Raw genomic sequence first — 16,914 nt, 5'->3', positions numbered from 1 at the left:
ACGTTTTTTTAAATTGATTTGCAAGCATTCGAATTAAAACCAGGTTGCGTGAATTTCCGCCCAGAAACCGTGGCCAAGTTTTAGATTGCACCCTAGGTCCATTTTGCGACGAACCACGCTGATAATTCACCCGAGGGCTGCCAGAACTGACCTCGCTAAGGAACAGCACGCAAAACGTTACCATTTCACGTGCTCTTCATTTCCAATAGCTCATCCTCTAATCACCACGAAACCGAACGAAAATTGATTGTCAATTAATGGACGAGAGTATAAACATTAAAAAAAATCATTTAATACAAATGGCGATAAGCGCTGGCGGAGTGTTCGCTTCTTTACCGCGAACCAAGCTACGGTTGGTTCATTAAACAGAATCGGCAGGAGCGAGATATAAGTAATCGATTAGAAAACCGAGCCCGCGTTTGCCGTTGCTTGCCTGATCGAATAAGTGCTAATCTAGGATTTTAGTCATAAACTTATTGTTCCATTCAAATGCATTGATAGAGAATGAGAGAGCTGAAAGCGGCAAAAGTGATTGACTGATCACCGATTTAACGATCAAATAACGAAAACGAATCAAAACTTTGGAATAACCAAATCAGTGTATGGAAAATATATTACAAAGTTCTATGAGTGTAATTATACATTACGACCAATGGAAAAAATTTGGAGAATGCGACAAAAAGTGTTACTTGTTCGAATATTGATAGTACCGGTAATAAACATGCTATAAACTAGTTTTGAAGGCCAAACAATTCAAAGATGAAATCAAATGAGCAACACCATGACCAACAAAATTTAAAAATCATGACCTTGAAAAAATTATGCTCTATTAGCTATCTTCTTATTTCGTAATGTTATTGTACTATTTGTGTTTTATTTATAAACCTACGTTTCCACGATTATCTGCCGGCCATGCACCGGCGTCGTGAAGACATGACAAACCCTTTTTTTCTTCCCGCCGAGCACAAACGAGGTCAAAAAGCATACGTGCGCTAATAAAATAGTGCGTGTAGGTTTACATTTCGTCGGCCACAGCGTCACCGGAAAATAGGTCATAGGTTTTGTTTTTTGATATTTTTATTTCAAATTATTAAAAAACATAGGATCGAAACATTGTTTTCTTTTTTCCTAAGCAAATAATCGTTACGTTACGTTCCCATAACGGACAAATTCCAAGCGTCTACACATTTTCTAGAATGTGATAGACACCCAAGTCAATAAAAACATGGAGTAAATATTTGTTGTATCTGCCGCGACGAGCCAAATGTGTTTGTTGCCTTTTTTAATACACACTTTCGCAAGAGTAATTGCATCATTTTTCTTAACCTCCTTAAAATGTTACCAAAACCATGCATCCTCTGCGTGCATCGCGAGAAGTAGGAGTTTGCATGCTTTCAATGATACAAACTAAGAAAAATATGACCGACATCATAAACCCGATACCATTTGTTCGTCTCCCTTTCGGCTCATGCCTTCTCCGTCCCATCCGACTCGTAATCGACGCATTAGCCCTAACGGGGTAAAATATATTTCGACTGTAAATACAATGCAAAGACAAATTAAAAGCGGCCACGGGCATCCCATCCGGCCGCCCCTCCGTGTTCGCCATTTATGACTCATTTTTCTCGCCATCACAGCGCTATCGCCTAATGACATCGGTGCGAACGGTTGAGGAACAAAAAAATAAATGAACTCGGCCAAAAGTACAACCCATCAAAACGAACCACAAACACAACTGACTAAGCACCGCTTAACCCAAAACTGAAAGAGAGGAAAAATTGTAAAAAAAGAAAGGAAAAAAGGTAAAACCGTTCACACAAATCGTGAGATACAAATTATATAAAATAAAATAGTATCCAACGGAAGACAGAACAACATTTTACAACACTATTGTACTATTTGTGTTTTATTGCATTACATATTGTATATGATGATAGAAGCAAATACTTTATTGGACAAAAGATCTCTTTCCAGAACTTGAAATTAAAATTTTTTCTCACGTTCACCGAGCAACATGTTTAATATTTTTAGTCATCACGATATTTCAAGACAACGAAGCTGCTATTTGCAGAACGGCAGATCAAAGAAACTCCATCGCAACAACCACTTGAACTGTAACAAACATTAAACCACTTTCGGCAGATAGATAAAAAGTAAACGTAAATATAATAAAAAAAAGCAACACCATCAAGCTATAAACCTACGTTTCCACGATTATCTGCCGGCCATGCACCGGCGTCGTGAAGACATGACAAACCCTTTTTTTCTTCCCGCCGAGCACAAACGAGGTCAAAAAGCATACGTGCGCTAATAAAATAGTGCGTGTAGGTTTACATTTCGTCGGCCACAGCGTCACCGGAAAATAGGTCATAGTTGTCCCGTATGCATAAGATTTAGATGATGCTAAAACAAGTGCGGGAGGGAAGTTATTTCGGTGCAAATGGAAAATCATAGCTTTTCCCAGCGTTTCGGTGAAGAGCTTCTTAAATAAAAGCAGGCTATCAAGCAGCCACGATTTGCATGCACTTTGCATGAAGATAAACTATGAACATATTCACAAGTAAAAAATAACAGTCGCCCAACACACACATGGACCTGTTTTGGTGTCCTTGACTAGTTATGATAAACCGTACTCGATTTGCTTATCGATGTCTCGCGAACGGACCATGATGATTAGCCAATTGAACGGCCAATTATTTCACAACTCATCCTGCCGTTTACTGAGCTATCCATCAACAGAACCGACTGACTTTTAGACGCAACCAATGTGGTTGTAGCCTTTTCGCTTGCTCCACAGACAGCTCCGTCTCTATCGCCCTTTTCTTCTATCTGTCTAACTAGAAAGGCATCGGAAGGCTGATTAAAAATACGTCATTCGTGCAATCGATTGTTGCAGCCCTTCGGCCACGGGAAAGGGTCGTTCGCGAGTGACGCTTGTGGTTGTGGTGGTGGTATTGGTGTACCATGTTTGCCGCCCAGTTTGCGTGAGCTGGTGACGGTGCCTCTACCCTTACCGACGGTCTTGGGTGATCGTAAAACATAAATTGATTAAAGAATGGAATTTAATTGTCGCTTATCAAATTTTGATATATTTCCATCGACAACAAGCAGCGCATCGTTCGACCACATACGAAATTGGCCGACGAGCACAACTAACACGCAGACTTTCAAACTTCTTGCGAGGAAAGCGATACCGCGCTTGATGATGTTCGATTTCATACTTCCTGTGCGATATTGCCGATCAACATCGCGCAAGACATCGCAAGGCGATCGACCGACCCGATTGGTATAAGATGGATGATTATTTTTCTAATGTAATGCCTGTGTTTTTTTTATGTTGCTCCCGTTCTTACGCATCAAATGGTCGCCGACAAACTGCGTTGGTTTTAGTTATAAAAATTGATGGGCATAGAATGACTAAAAAATAACTCATAAAACTAATTGCTAACAGCGTTACGAACGACCGAAGAAACCATCAGCAACGATTTGTTCGTACGTCGAAAAAGTGGTACCAAAATCGTGCGGCAATAAATGTGACAAAATGGAAAAATATATTACAACTCCGTACTGTTCCTGCCTCGGGCGGGATTCCGATGAGAGCCGTTTGTTTGAGGGCAGAAGGGGGTAGTCGTAAAAAGTTAAGTTGTTCAATTATTTTATCTTATCTACGAATTATGTTCAATTGCATTGTTAACCTTTCTTATTTCGACGACACGGGCAAACATCGGGTGTGCGTGTGTGAATATTATTTAGCGAGGTTTCAGGTGAGAAGGTCGTCGTGGTTCTTTTTATCTTACTGTTTTCGACATGGCGAACAACATCGAGAAACTGTGTTTCCCCGTCTTCGAGGACGGTCTGTACAAACCAAATACTCTGTCGGTACTAGGTATACTCCTGGAGTGCTCTAACTTGCGGCAACCCCAAGACAAAGCCAGACAATTTTTTAACCATTTTAACCTTGTCTAGTCTAGTCTTCTCGATCAACAGATTTAAATGATGACTAAGTAGAAAACAACCCTTTTTCCAAGACCTAAAGGAAGATGTTGAAACAGCAGTGATATAGAAAACAAGCACCTCTTTTCGGTTTTGTTTTTTGATATTTTTATTTCAAATTATTAAAAAACATAGGATCGAAACATTGTTTTCTTTTTTCCTAAGCAAATAATCGTTACGTTACGTTCCCATAACGGACAAATTCCAAGCGTCTACACATTTTCTAGAATGTGATAGACACCCAAGTCAATAAAAACATGGAGTAAATATTTGTTGTATCTGCCGCGACGAGCCAAATGTGTTTGTTGCCTTTTTTAATACACACTTTCGCAAGAGTAATTGCATCATTTTTCTTAACCTCCTTAAAATGTTACCAAAACCATGCATCCTCTGCGTGCATCGCGAGAAGTAGGAGTTTGCATGCTTTCAATGATACAAACTAAGAAAAATATGACCGACATCATAAACCCGATACCATTTGTTCGTCTCCCTTTCGGCTCATGCCTTCTCCGTCCCATCCGACTCGTAATCGACGCATTAGCCCTAACGGGGTAAAATATATTTCGACTGTAAATACAATGCAAAGACAAATTAAAAGCGGCCACGGGCATCCCATCCGGCCGCCCCTCCGTGTTCGCCATTTATGACTCATTTTTCTCGCCATCACAGCGCTATCGCCTAATGACATCGGTGCGAACGGTTGAGGAACAAAAAAATAAATGAACTCGGCCAAAAGTACAACCCATCAAAACGAACCACAAACACAACTGACTAAGCACCGCTTAACCCAAAACTGAAAGAGAGGAAAAATTGTAAAAAAAGAAAGGAAAAAAGGTAAAACCGTTCACACAAATCGTGAGATACAAATTATATAAAATAAAATAGTATCCAACGGAAGACAGAACAACATTTTACAACACCCCGTCACGTGGTCCCCGCCACCATCGCGTCGTGGTGGTGGCGTTCGCGATTTCGAGACAAGCGAAACGATGCGTGATAATATTGTGCTGTGACCATTTGTCGTTGCTGTGTGTTGGATCGCATTCATTTTTTTTTTTTTGCTAAATGAAATTATTATTTTTCATTTGCTTCCAACTGCGCTTTTTCCATCCGGTAATAGCTTTCTTCCGCCACCAGCCATTCTTTTGCCATAGTAAAACAACATAAACAGTGATCGTCACAAAACATAAACCAACCGAATGGGAAAGAGGACGAGATAGAGAGCAGGTATGCGAAGTGCAGAGATGCCAGAGACGAGGATCACAATGGCGAGGGGGAGCCGTTATGCGTGCGTTTTGTTCCGGGATGGCACATGCTCGGTTTCGTGCGTCCGCGGGCCGTTGCGCGTCGTTGGGCCGCTGCGCCGCACTCGATACTCATCAGCAGATCTAGATCTTGACACAGAAAGTATGTTACAAAGCATATATTGACAGCCAAACGACGGGCTTCCTAAGGATGAGGCACGGCCGGGGAAGAAGCAACGATGTTTAAGTGTACTTGCAAGCGGTACAAGCGTTAAAATGAAAGAAGAACAGATAAAACCAAGGAGAGAGCAAGAGATAGAGAGATCGAGAGATAAAAAGAGAGAGAGAGAGAGAGAGAGAGAGAGAGAGAGAGAGAGAGAGAAAGATCGACTGGGAAACTGAAACGTAAAGGCAAACAAAGTAAAGGAGTTGTAATAAAAGCAATAAAAGTGAGAAAAAGATGCCGCTGGAGCAGCCGGGGGAACTATCGAACGATAGAAATAAATATATCCAAAGAACAGTGGAACAGGAAACAAGAAACCGGCACCAGAGAGCACTTACTTTCGTAGGCATTTTCATTAATAACATCATACATTTTATTACACCCCATCGAACAACAGTCGCTCGCTCCCAGTCTGCTGGCCACCCTCCGATCTTGCTTTCCCTTATTTCCTCTCACTCTATTCCGGATCCGCGTCAGGAGCTCGCGCACTGCACGTTTCTGCGGCAGAAAACGGAACGACTCGGGGTTTTTTTCCTTCTTATTAATAAATTATAATTTATATATTTTTATCGTCGCACACCGAAACCGCTGCCGCCTTGACTCTCAGTTTCCAGATCGTCGCAAGCCTCCCCCATTACCACCCTCCCAGCCCAGCTCGTTATGATGGCAGCTGATGTGGTTCGCACTGGGCCATCCGCTCCATGCAGGCCGCGGTTTAACGGCGCTTCCAAGACTCAAACACTCTCGCCTCATCGAAACCCTTATTTTCTTTCCCTGTTTTGTCTCTCCGATCTTTGCATCTTTTCCAAACTTGTCCAGCGAAAGAATAGGTTCTAGTCGATGTTTTGAACTCCGAACAAAAGAGGTAGAGGGTGAGCGATTGTTTCACAAATTGAATTGGAATCCATCACGATAAATTTAAATTGTAGAATATGAAATAAGACACTTTGATAAGTAAACATTAAAACAAATTGGGGATTTTGAGATAAAGTTTAGGAAACATTTTCAAAACCCCAAGGCATATTTTGATTTTTAATATGTAAAACATTTCAAGGTAGAAAGATAACCAAATTTACCATTTTAACAACAACTGACGCCAAAGAGGTTTACCATTTTGAACACAGTACAACATAGTTGAATAACCTAAGTAAAACACAGTCCATGTTTAAATGCCATAATAAAAGTGGTAACTGAAATCTTTTTTGTAATCAATTGAGTTGATCGTTATGAAAGAGCATTGTAGAGAATAGGTAAATTGTAAAATTAGGAAAATGGAAAACAATCTATTTTCTTACCATAACTTTTTGGAGGCAAAACAAGACTTTATCGAAAACGTGTTTTCATTATTTTGCTGAAATTCAATTTGCTTGATGATCGACAGTGAACAGATTCGTTTCGAGGTTGTTCAAGCCAAGATCGACAGTTCTGAGCAAATCACAGTAACATATGTCTCATTTGGAACTGTAAGGATGGACTACTTAACCATTGACTAAATTTCCTTCAAATTCAGACATAACGACAAGCTTATAAATTAATTCTACTACAATAAACAATTATCAATCAAAGGCAGTCCTGAATGATTGGCCTGAAATCGCAAATATGGACAAAGAATAATATAAATTATTGGTCGGTACCATCATTAAACGGGAAGATCGTTACCGTTTATCTACCGACCGTAAGATAAGCACACTCAGTCACCACAAACCTACGCACAGCAATTCCCAGCCCCAGAGTTTTTTGTTCCCCCGGCCAGTTCATAAACTCTCCACGTTACCGCAAAAACCATCAAACCATCCGAACCCGAAAAGGTAAAATGATAAGACGATAAAAATCTTGCCCCAATCGGACACCCTGTAGGGCGCACCGTGAAACTGGCGTGTATTCTTTCCGATAGCGAAAAGTGTTTCCTCCGCGCTGATTGTGCTTCATCCTCCTCCCCTCGCTCGCCCATACGCTTGAGAAACGCACCACCACCACCCATTAACTAAGCCTACGACAGCGACAACGACGACTGCGAGTCTCGCGCTCGTATTTATATTAGTGTTATTATTTTTATGATTTTTTACGAGACCGACAACGCTGGCGACGGCGTTGGCGGTGGGGAGCATAAAGTAAAAATGTACACATTTTATTTATTTTAATGTGCGTGCGCCATTCCCACCACGTTTCGTCTGCTCCCTCCCCGGTCCCCGGGGCCGGAGTCGTTTTATTTTCCGACGAACCGAGACCACTTCTCGCGCGGCATCGTCAAGCGTATAAACGAAACCGTTCGCTCGATGGCGGAGATTCCGGCCGGCGGTTTCGGGAGCGCGGATGGTGGGTGAGGGGAGCAATGGAGCAGAGCTGGAGCAGTGGCCCGGGCGAATGACATGACATTGTTAAGACGAAGTGCGAAGGCACGCATAAGACGTTACGGATATTGGTCCACCGGGGGCCATCGGGCCGCGTGGGTGTTTTTGTCGTTCCGCCAGCGCCAAGTGCCGAGCGTAGTCGGCCCTCGTTCCAGCAGGAAAACAAACGTAGCTAATATAATATATATTTAATTTCCCGCTCGAACCCCACCTACCGACCCCCGTGCGGCCCATTAAAAACATAACTTCCCGGCTCAGCTCCGCGGCGATTCCAGCGCGCGCGCGAGAGAAACATAATTGAACCACTAACCCCTTCATTTTCCCAAGTGGAAGACCATATGTTGTGTGGCTTCGTTTGCGTCCGGGTTTGTTTTCGTCAATCTTTTTTGGAAAAGATACCATTGAACTTTAAATAATCTTTTGACTGCAAGAAGTGATATTAAAATTTAATAACAGATTTAGATTCTCAATTTAATTTTTTTATTTATGTATTTATTTAATTTCATAGCCAGAGATTTTAATAAGCCCAACCTATTGGCAGAATACCTCGTGGGTGCATGTGTTCGAACAGAAAAGGGACATGTCGGCATCGCACAGGGTAAACCCATTGATCGCATGTCGCTTCCGCTAGCTGACGGCTTCGGATGCAGCTGCTGGAGTGCATAAAGAAGTCCGAACCAAAGCTGGAGGGAAAACTCGGTGGAACACACTTCATTCTTGGTGCTATTTTTAAATGCCGTGCACTGGGAAAGGGGTTTTGGAAGTGATGTTCCTCGCTTGGCAGCAGGAGTTATTTACCGAAAGGGCTACTGATGGCACTTTTCATCAAGGGTCTGGAGGGATGAGCGTTTGTTTCCAGCAATTGAAATTATCGAGCGCAGTGGTTGGAACTGAGCTCAGAAAACTAAACCTCAAAACTAGAAATAGACATCTGTAACAGTTATACAACGTTCTTGAAAACAGATTTTTATACGTGTATTTATCACTGTTTGATTGATAAACATGAAATTAAAGTAACAAAACTGGAGAATGGGATTAAAATTTGGTTTCTTTTTTCATTCTTGTTCTTCAGAGCCTTAATAACCATGAAGAATGGTGAACCACGTTATTGTTTCTAAAATAGAACTATCTGCAGATGAAAAACTCACAGTTAACTTAAAAGCATCATAACCGTCAGTAAATGCAACTCTATGCCCTTTCTGATGAAAATAAGATGAAGTTATAAAAATAAGTCGGGGCTTTTGTATTTCCTCAGGAGAAAATTATTATTATTAAGTTTTAGTTTGAAGCAGAAAATAGTTCTACTAGAAAGAAACCTTCCCCTTTATCTTTATTTTATATAATTTATTAAAAACATAGTTGACAGTTGTTGAATAGTTGAGTATTTTACTTTATTACTTTACTTATTGTCAATGCAGGCAATGCTGCTAGACAGTAGCGGGTTTGCAGTCATGGGGACCCTAGGCGGTAAAATAAACGGCGCCCCTTGCAATACCATAAAATATGATACATTTTCGTCTATTTTGTAGGCTTTGAAATAAATCAATCAAAAAATATTTCAATACACTATTTGTTGAATAAGAATTGTTGGACACAATTTGTAACACAAACCATCCAGGAGTCCCCAGACAACTTTTTGTTCGTAGGAGAAAAGTAATACGTAACCTTTTTTCCTATGAACAAAAAGCTGTCTGGGGACTCCTCGAACAATTTTTATTCGACAAATAGTATTTTGAAAAATTATGTCATTATACTCTCCCATTTAACAACCGCTTAAAGTACTCGTTTGAACACGCACCACTTTTAAGAACGAATGATTGTTTTTCATTCGGAAATGTATGTAGAGTTTTCATATGTATGGACGTGTCAATTATCCTGTGTATATTAGATGAAACTATTTATGTTTTTCAACGCATTCTTTCAGTCCTATTACTTGATATATTCTAAAACTTTGTTGTTTTGATACCAAAACATGCCTGTTTTGATTTAATTGTGCAGAATATTTGTTAAAGTATAAATCTTGCGAACTTGGCCCTTGGTGGATCGGGGTCCATTGCGTGCTCGGTATGCTGAACTGCATCAACTATTGAAATATTGATTTTTTTACACTCATTTTTGTTTTTATATCATAGTGTTTCCTTATCAATATTTAAATTCACTGACAAATTTACAATCACATTTAAATTGCTTCTTTATTATGGAGAACTAAGTAGAAGCTATGGAAAACTAACTACAAGAATATGACAATAATAAAATAAAATTTACAATCACATTTTAATTGCTACTTTATCATGGAGAACTAAGCAGGAGGTATGGAAAACTAACAACAACAAGGTTCAATTTTAATGAAATTGTTAGTACTATTCCCATCAACAATCTATCTTCTTGGCGTAACGACCTCTTGGTCATGCCTGCCCGTTAAGGCCTAAGGCTGCCTGGTTACGAGACTTGTTTGTACGTGGATAGTCAGTTGTATATTCAGTGCTCTCGTACAAGGGAGGGTCCGGTCTCGGTTGGGATTCAAACCCATCGCCGTGATGAGCCCCAGCGCTCATGGGCCGATTTTCTTACCGGCGCTACCGCTCGGCTGTCGCGAACCCCCCATCAACAATCATAATCATTAAATATTCTGCCATATACCAACAAAGTGATAAAGTATGAAAAGAACTCACCCTTTCTTCCTCGCGTATCATCTCGGCGATGCCCGGCTTGATCTCCATGTCGTCCGAATGGTTGGCGATCGAGGACGAAAGCGAGGACATGGCCATGGCGGCCGAATCGAGGGCCGGTGGAAGCGGGAACTGACCGAGCGGATTGCCCGATCCTCCGCTACCTCCACCACCAGATCCTCCACTACCAACACCGCCTCCACCGGCTCCCCCTCCTCCACCTCCTCCACCACCGCTCGACTGCGCCATGGAAGACGAAGTGGGCGGAATCGGAGACGGAACCTCCAGCTGATCCGGCGTGCTGTCGGCCGGACTGCCCATGCTGCTGCGCTCCCCCGAGGGCCACCGGCGTTTGCGGGCGCTCTTCGGCGTGGACGCCTGCACCGCGGCCGCCGCAGCCGCCTCCAGCCCGGCCGCACCCAGTGGCCACTCCGCCGCCGCCGCAGCCGCAGCCGCAGCGGCCGCCGCCACCGCCACACTGTTGATGTCACGCGGCGAGATGTGCGACTCGCGGGACAAATCGCGGGCGAACTCGCTCAACCGAGCGTCCAGCCGATGATCTTTGGTCGAGTCGCGATCGCGGGACGAACGGGGCTTCTTGGTCGCCGCTCCGGGCGTCGAAACGGAGCCCGAACCGCTGGTCGCGGTGCTGCTACTCCCGGAGGCTCCATGGCCACCGCTGGGACCACCTCCGCCCGCCGCTCCTCCGACGCTCCCGTTTGCAAGCAGCGAACTGTGCACGATGGCGAGCGGATTCAGCAGCTTGTGATCGACCGGGGCGCGGGTGTCCTCGCGGTCGAGGTCCAGGTCGGCGCCGCGGCTTCCGGCTCCCTCGCGGTCCGGCGCTGCCCGGCCACCCTCGGCGTCCCCGTTCACATCGGCCAGCCCGCGAATCTTGAGCATCTCGGCCACCTTTAGCAGCGGCCCGATCTGGTCCTGGCTCACGTTGATCTCGCCCTTGTACATGAACTCCACGATCGCCTTCAGCTCGGCCCAGCTGACGTCGCGCATGATGACGATCGGGTGCTGGCACGGGTTGTCGAAGAAGAGCGTCTGGAAGTAGGGGCTGCACGCGGACAGCACCATCTTGTGCGCCTTGATCGACTGGCCATCGCAGGCCAGCGTCACGTCGACGAACGACTCGCTCTGTAGCAGCTGGTCGAACACGCTCGTCAGGTTGGTCTGGTAGTTGTTCCAGCGCAGACAAAACTGTTGCCCTCCACCCGACGTGCCGGTCGCGGTGGCATTGGCACTCGCGTGGTGCTGCTGTTGCTGTTGCTGACTGGCCGCCATGCGATCCTTATGCTGCTGAAGATGGTGCTCCATCGTGAGGGGCGATGAAGCGGGCGATGGCTTCGGCAGCGGGTCCTCGGAGGGGCCCAGGTTGCGCTTCAGCGACAGGGACGACAGCGAGGACGAGTTGCTGGACGACGAGTTGCTGGACGACGAGGACGACGAGGACGAAGAGCTCGGGCAGGCCGCGGCGTGCGGCTGATGCGAGTCCCCGGGCCCCGGAGTACCCGACCGGTCCGGCTCCTGCTGTCCGCGGGAACTTCCCGCCCCTTGCTGCTCCCGGTGGTGGTCTCGGCTCTGTTGATGGTCACTCTGATCGTGGCTCGAGGCTGGTGACGGATGCGACACCGATGCTGATGACGGTGGAGGTGTGTCCGATGGCATCGCGGCTGCTGAAGAGGGCCCACCACGTTCCGTCACGCACTTCACTCGCAGAGTTCTGGGATTGTTTTTCTTTTCGATGCTACGTCACCGTATTCTCACTGAATCCCTTGAGAGGTTTCCACTGCTCCAACCTGCGATTCGGTGTCTCTCACCTACGAGTCTTTTGCTACGCCTCCTCTCCCGTTAGTTGCTTTCGTTACAACGTTACTAATGTTTAAATACACACTTTCTATCAACAGATTCACTCGATATTAACATTTTCTCCACATCGATCGCTTTGGACTTCATTATTATTTATTCTTTTTTATGTTTCTTGCTTCACTTTCTCACTTATTCTTTCCCGTTCATATCACCACACACTGCATACGGTTCACTGTTATTGTGTAGACGCTTTTCACCATTTTCATCACCAAGGACAGTTACCACAAGAGCACAGTTTTTTCTTCTTTATTGCACGTTTTGTCAATTTTGGTCAAACTTTTGAAGCTGGAGTACTGATATTATTTTGCTTAAAAATGTTTTTTTACGTTGTTACCCATCGAAACTAGAAAGCTGTAAGAGTTTTCTGTAAAAGAAACATTAAAACCTTCACACCTCGAAAATGTTTTTACAAAAGCCTTTACCGTGCACAACACATACTACTCGGGAGGGACACGGGGGGGTGAATCTTCAGCATCCCCAGCGCAGACTCTCACGATTCCCCGGTAAAGGCCGGCATATACACGCACACACGTCTACGGTGCCACGTGCTTTGCGGCGAAAGGAGTCTGCGTTCCTTATCTTAGCTGTGTCTGAGAGGCGTATATACAAGAATTCCACCCCCAAAGCATTACGTAGCATTTGTTGGCAATCTGTTAACTATCTGTTTTTTTTTTTTGTACATTCAAAACAAAACATGATGCTGAGGCTTGTTCGAACTACTGCCATCTGATAATTATGTACGACGATTGCTCGCGACTCCCTCCCTGGATAGCGTTTTCTTCCGAGGAAGTGGAAAATCCGTACCGTTTCGTCCGGGAACATTGTCAAACATTAACGTCGTCGGACAGTTAATCGCATTTTAATGTCTCACTTTTCCGGCCCGGTGCCGACGAAGCGGCGGAAGAGGGCACCTTAAGTTGTCTTATAGGAACACCATTTGGGCCTACAATTGGGTCTCCCCCTCCCCCACCCCACTCCCCCAGGCAGATGGAGTGATTTTGATGCCCAATTTTTTCCACATTCACCTCTTTAACGCTACTCCGGGGGCAATCCGTCCGCTTCCTTCCAGTTTGTTTTATTCCTAATGCTTCGTTTCCGTATCGCGAGCGATTTATTTCGGCGTTTCCGATTCTGGAGGTGGAGGCTTATTTTAGATTTCCTATGGTGTGGCTTTCTTACCCCCTCTTACTCCGCTCTTTCCTACCACTCCTTGGCCAAAGCTTTCTTTCCTGTCCCTGCCTCTGGACGGGGCGTTTGTTTGCTCGTGAAATAATCAGCTTCACTTCTGCCTCGACCACCTCGAAACCAACCCCTCCCTCTCCCCCTCTCTCCTCCAAACACCTCTCGGTACCCCCGGGACTGTACACTTAGCCAGCTTCGTACCAATATACACGCCAGAGGTGGTTTTAATTGTTTATTTCTCATTTTTGGGGATAATTATGTGCATCCGAAATTTGAATAATCACACCTCCTGTCGGATAGGTTGGCTTGGTGCAAAAATGAAAAAACAAAATAAAAATAAACCAAATCCGAAGGCAAACGAACGTCCGCAAACAAGCGGTTTAAAATTTGGCTTTTGCACAATCGCCCCCTATAATGGCTAACTTTGTACAGTTAGCTTTTGGATCATTTTTAATTACACCTGAAGGCCTTAAGAATACGCTATCGTGTGGCTGCTTTGGAGGTGAAGGCACTAAATAGATTCCATAGACGGGTGGTTTTGCTAATGAGTGTTACGAATGAGACATTCGTCTAATGTGTGGATTGGATGATAAAAATATTTAAATTTCACCTCAAACGGAAATCAAACGAGATACCTTTATGTGCCAGTTACGAACACTGTTCTATGAGAAAGCGTTTTGTTGTCGTGGATAAAATAACGCTTTTGAAGCCATCAATGGACGGGACAAATTTTAACTTTAAACTTCGAACCAAGGCTAGCTGGAAATTGTACCTATTTGCTGGTATCGCTAAATGCTCGACCAGCCTCATTTATCTTCACTCGATCATCAGCCGACCCGAGAAGCACCTGTTTGCATCGCTGAAGGAAAAGATAAATTAACCTGCACACTTCAGCGTATCCTGTTCCCTCCTCTCACCCCACCCCGGCGTCCACCGGTTCACCGTCCTGTTGCCAAGCTGACCTGCCTCACACCACACCACCGTCCAGGTTCAGACGAGTTTTAAACGTTTTCACTCGAACACCGAGCACTCGGCGGGACGGTGGTCCAGCGCGCAAGAGATGCGAGACACATTACAGCGATTATTTGTCAGCACCGGCACCAGCACCACCTTTGATGACGTTTTAATAATTATTACACAAGTCTCCTGCCTCCCGTCACCGTCCACGAGAGGTGTTTCGACCCGTCATCAATCCCCCGCATGGGGTGCGGGAGCCCCCTCTGCGCACTTGCACTCTTGCACGATCAAACGACATCTTCTCTCGTCAACACACGGGCCAACACATAAACAAGTGCCGCTTCCGGAAGGAAGTGTGCGATTTTTACCGCGCTCCAACTCCCAGTCAGCGTGCTGTCTTGACGTCGATTCCAGGGAAAATTCACACCATTCACCCCCGCACTTGAAGCCTAACCACCACGTCGACCCCCGATTGCTTACACTCGACTGCTGCAAGGATCTGCCACACAAAACACGGGTTTACGAATGCAAACATGCGCGCCGCGGAACGACGGAATCGAATCTACCCCCGAACGCTACGGCGTTTCAAATCACACTGAACGCGGCCGACTGTGTCGGGCTCGGACGAACACAACAGGTTCGACCTTTTTAGTTGCTTTTGAACCGATTGGCGTACATCAACCTTGGCAGCTCAGCTTTGTTTAAGCACCTCGACTAACCGTTTCGACGCAAGACACCAACACACTCGCAAACCTGCCGAACCGGTTACGAGCCGGATCGAATCTGCACCAACTCATTCGCAGTTGCTTAACCGTTTCTATGTCCTTGGCGTACGCAGTCCGCCTTCGCCGGCAAAGTCAACCGACCGGTTCACCAATTGGTTGAGCTCCCGGTTCGCCAGCCAATCACAGCCCGCGATGCAAATTCCGGGCACGGAGAAAAAAAGCAACTAAAATGGCATCTTGCCAAGAAGGCGGCGCTTTGGTAGTCGCGAAATTCAGACGTCGTGAAGAAAAGAAAAACAAAAACCAACTGCACCGTCGACCATTGCAGCGCGCTCTCTGCTGTGTGGCACAAAACGCACTTCGATAAATGATTCTTGGGAAATATATTGACGACACGAGTGCGTCGTTGCGAGCGAGGCGAACCTTCGTATTTGCACGGGTCATTTGTGAAAGGAAACGTATTAGGATTATTTCGTTGGAACAAATGGACGAAAATTCCACGCACGTAAGGCAGTGCCAATGTAATCCAATGCTGTTATGTTATCTATTGCTAATTCATTATGGCAGTTCAATAAGGGAGCTTGAAATTGCTACCTTTCTTATGGAAGTGTTTTGATAAGCTTAGCTCATGTTATCCAACGTACATTTTTACTAGTTATTTACTGACTTCAACAGATCGAGTATTAGTCTGTTGATCACGTTAAAGATCACTTAACAAGCGTGCATATAATTCATGTATAATATAAATTAGGTTGAAACTCTGCAAAGACAAAACAGGTGCTAATAAGGATGAAATATTGTTGTTTTCTTCACCCTGTCTTGGCTGCACTAAAGATAGTGCACATTTTAATACTTCCGACACCCGATTGGGTAGTACGGAATTCATTATCGATGTCGTGGGATCCAATTTACGATTGAATGCATTTCCATCGAATCGGTTAAGTTTCCTTTTACATACACCATAATTACGCCAATCGGCAAATGACGAACGGAGTCGATCGAGTTAATTATTGAGTGGGGATTTCTGTCAGCTACACCAGATAGTGTTATGCAATGTGATCGTTCGCATTGCCCCACGTTTTGCATATTAAAACATCAAAGATATGTCATCTTTTCCAGTGTAATGCGCAAGGAAGAGCAGAGACGGCACATATCGGTGCTGTTTTAACATATTTACGCAATCATGGACATTTTATCGAGTGTCCTTCCGACAATTGGGTGTAGTGAAAATAGCAACAGTCGTTTACCATAATCTAGGAAACCTTTTCACACAGGTCGTGCAGATTGTATGGAAGGTACCAATCAGTTCTTAATTATTTCCCACATACATCACATCAGACCTCACAATATAAATATAATAATATATTTTATAGTTTATAAGTTGACATCTTTATTAATTACTAACAACCCTCAAAGATCTTTTTTTTTTCTCATGCGTTGAGACACAGTTAGGCTTGATTTTATGTTTTATTCAAATGTCAAATGACATATGGAGTTCGATTGCTGCGGTTAATTAATAACTTCAATCCATAATATTTTGAATTGTTCTGACATCGGGAGTACGCACGGTGACAATTCGTGGGACACATTTCAGCTGCCAATCAGCCGTGTTTAGGAAGCGACTTTCCGTCCCACCGTGGTTTCCCTTAAGAAAAAACAAGAAATCAATCAAACGATTCGTTCTTTGCCAAC

General features: G+C 44.4%; 1 protein-coding gene across 1 annotated transcript; it reads right to left on the bottom strand.

Moving 5' to 3' along the window:
• Window positions 1–10,387: 10,387 nt before the first annotated feature.
• On the bottom strand, window positions 10,388–15,071 carry LOC131264687 (protein bric-a-brac 2-like). The gene is made up of 4 exons (XM_058266958.1): window positions 14,978–15,071; window positions 10,952–12,651; window positions 10,636–10,720; window positions 10,388–10,539 (listed from the first exon to the last, which is right to left on the bottom strand). The coding sequence occupies exons 2-4, from the start codon at window positions 12,155–12,157 to the stop codon at window positions 10,388–10,390; spliced, it is 1,443 nt and encodes a 480-aa protein (XP_058122941.1). The 5' UTR covers window positions 12,158–12,651; window positions 14,978–15,071.
• Window positions 15,072–16,914: the final 1,843 nt, after the last annotated feature.

This window comes from Anopheles coustani, chromosome 2, assembly GCF_943734705.1.
Source record: "Anopheles coustani chromosome 2, idAnoCousDA_361_x.2, whole genome shotgun sequence".
NCBI classification, from domain to species: domain Eukaryota; kingdom Metazoa; phylum Arthropoda; class Insecta; order Diptera; family Culicidae; genus Anopheles; species Anopheles coustani.
The sequence above is the reverse complement of the archived record's forward strand: the minus strand, read 5'-3'. Positions and strand labels throughout refer to the sequence as shown.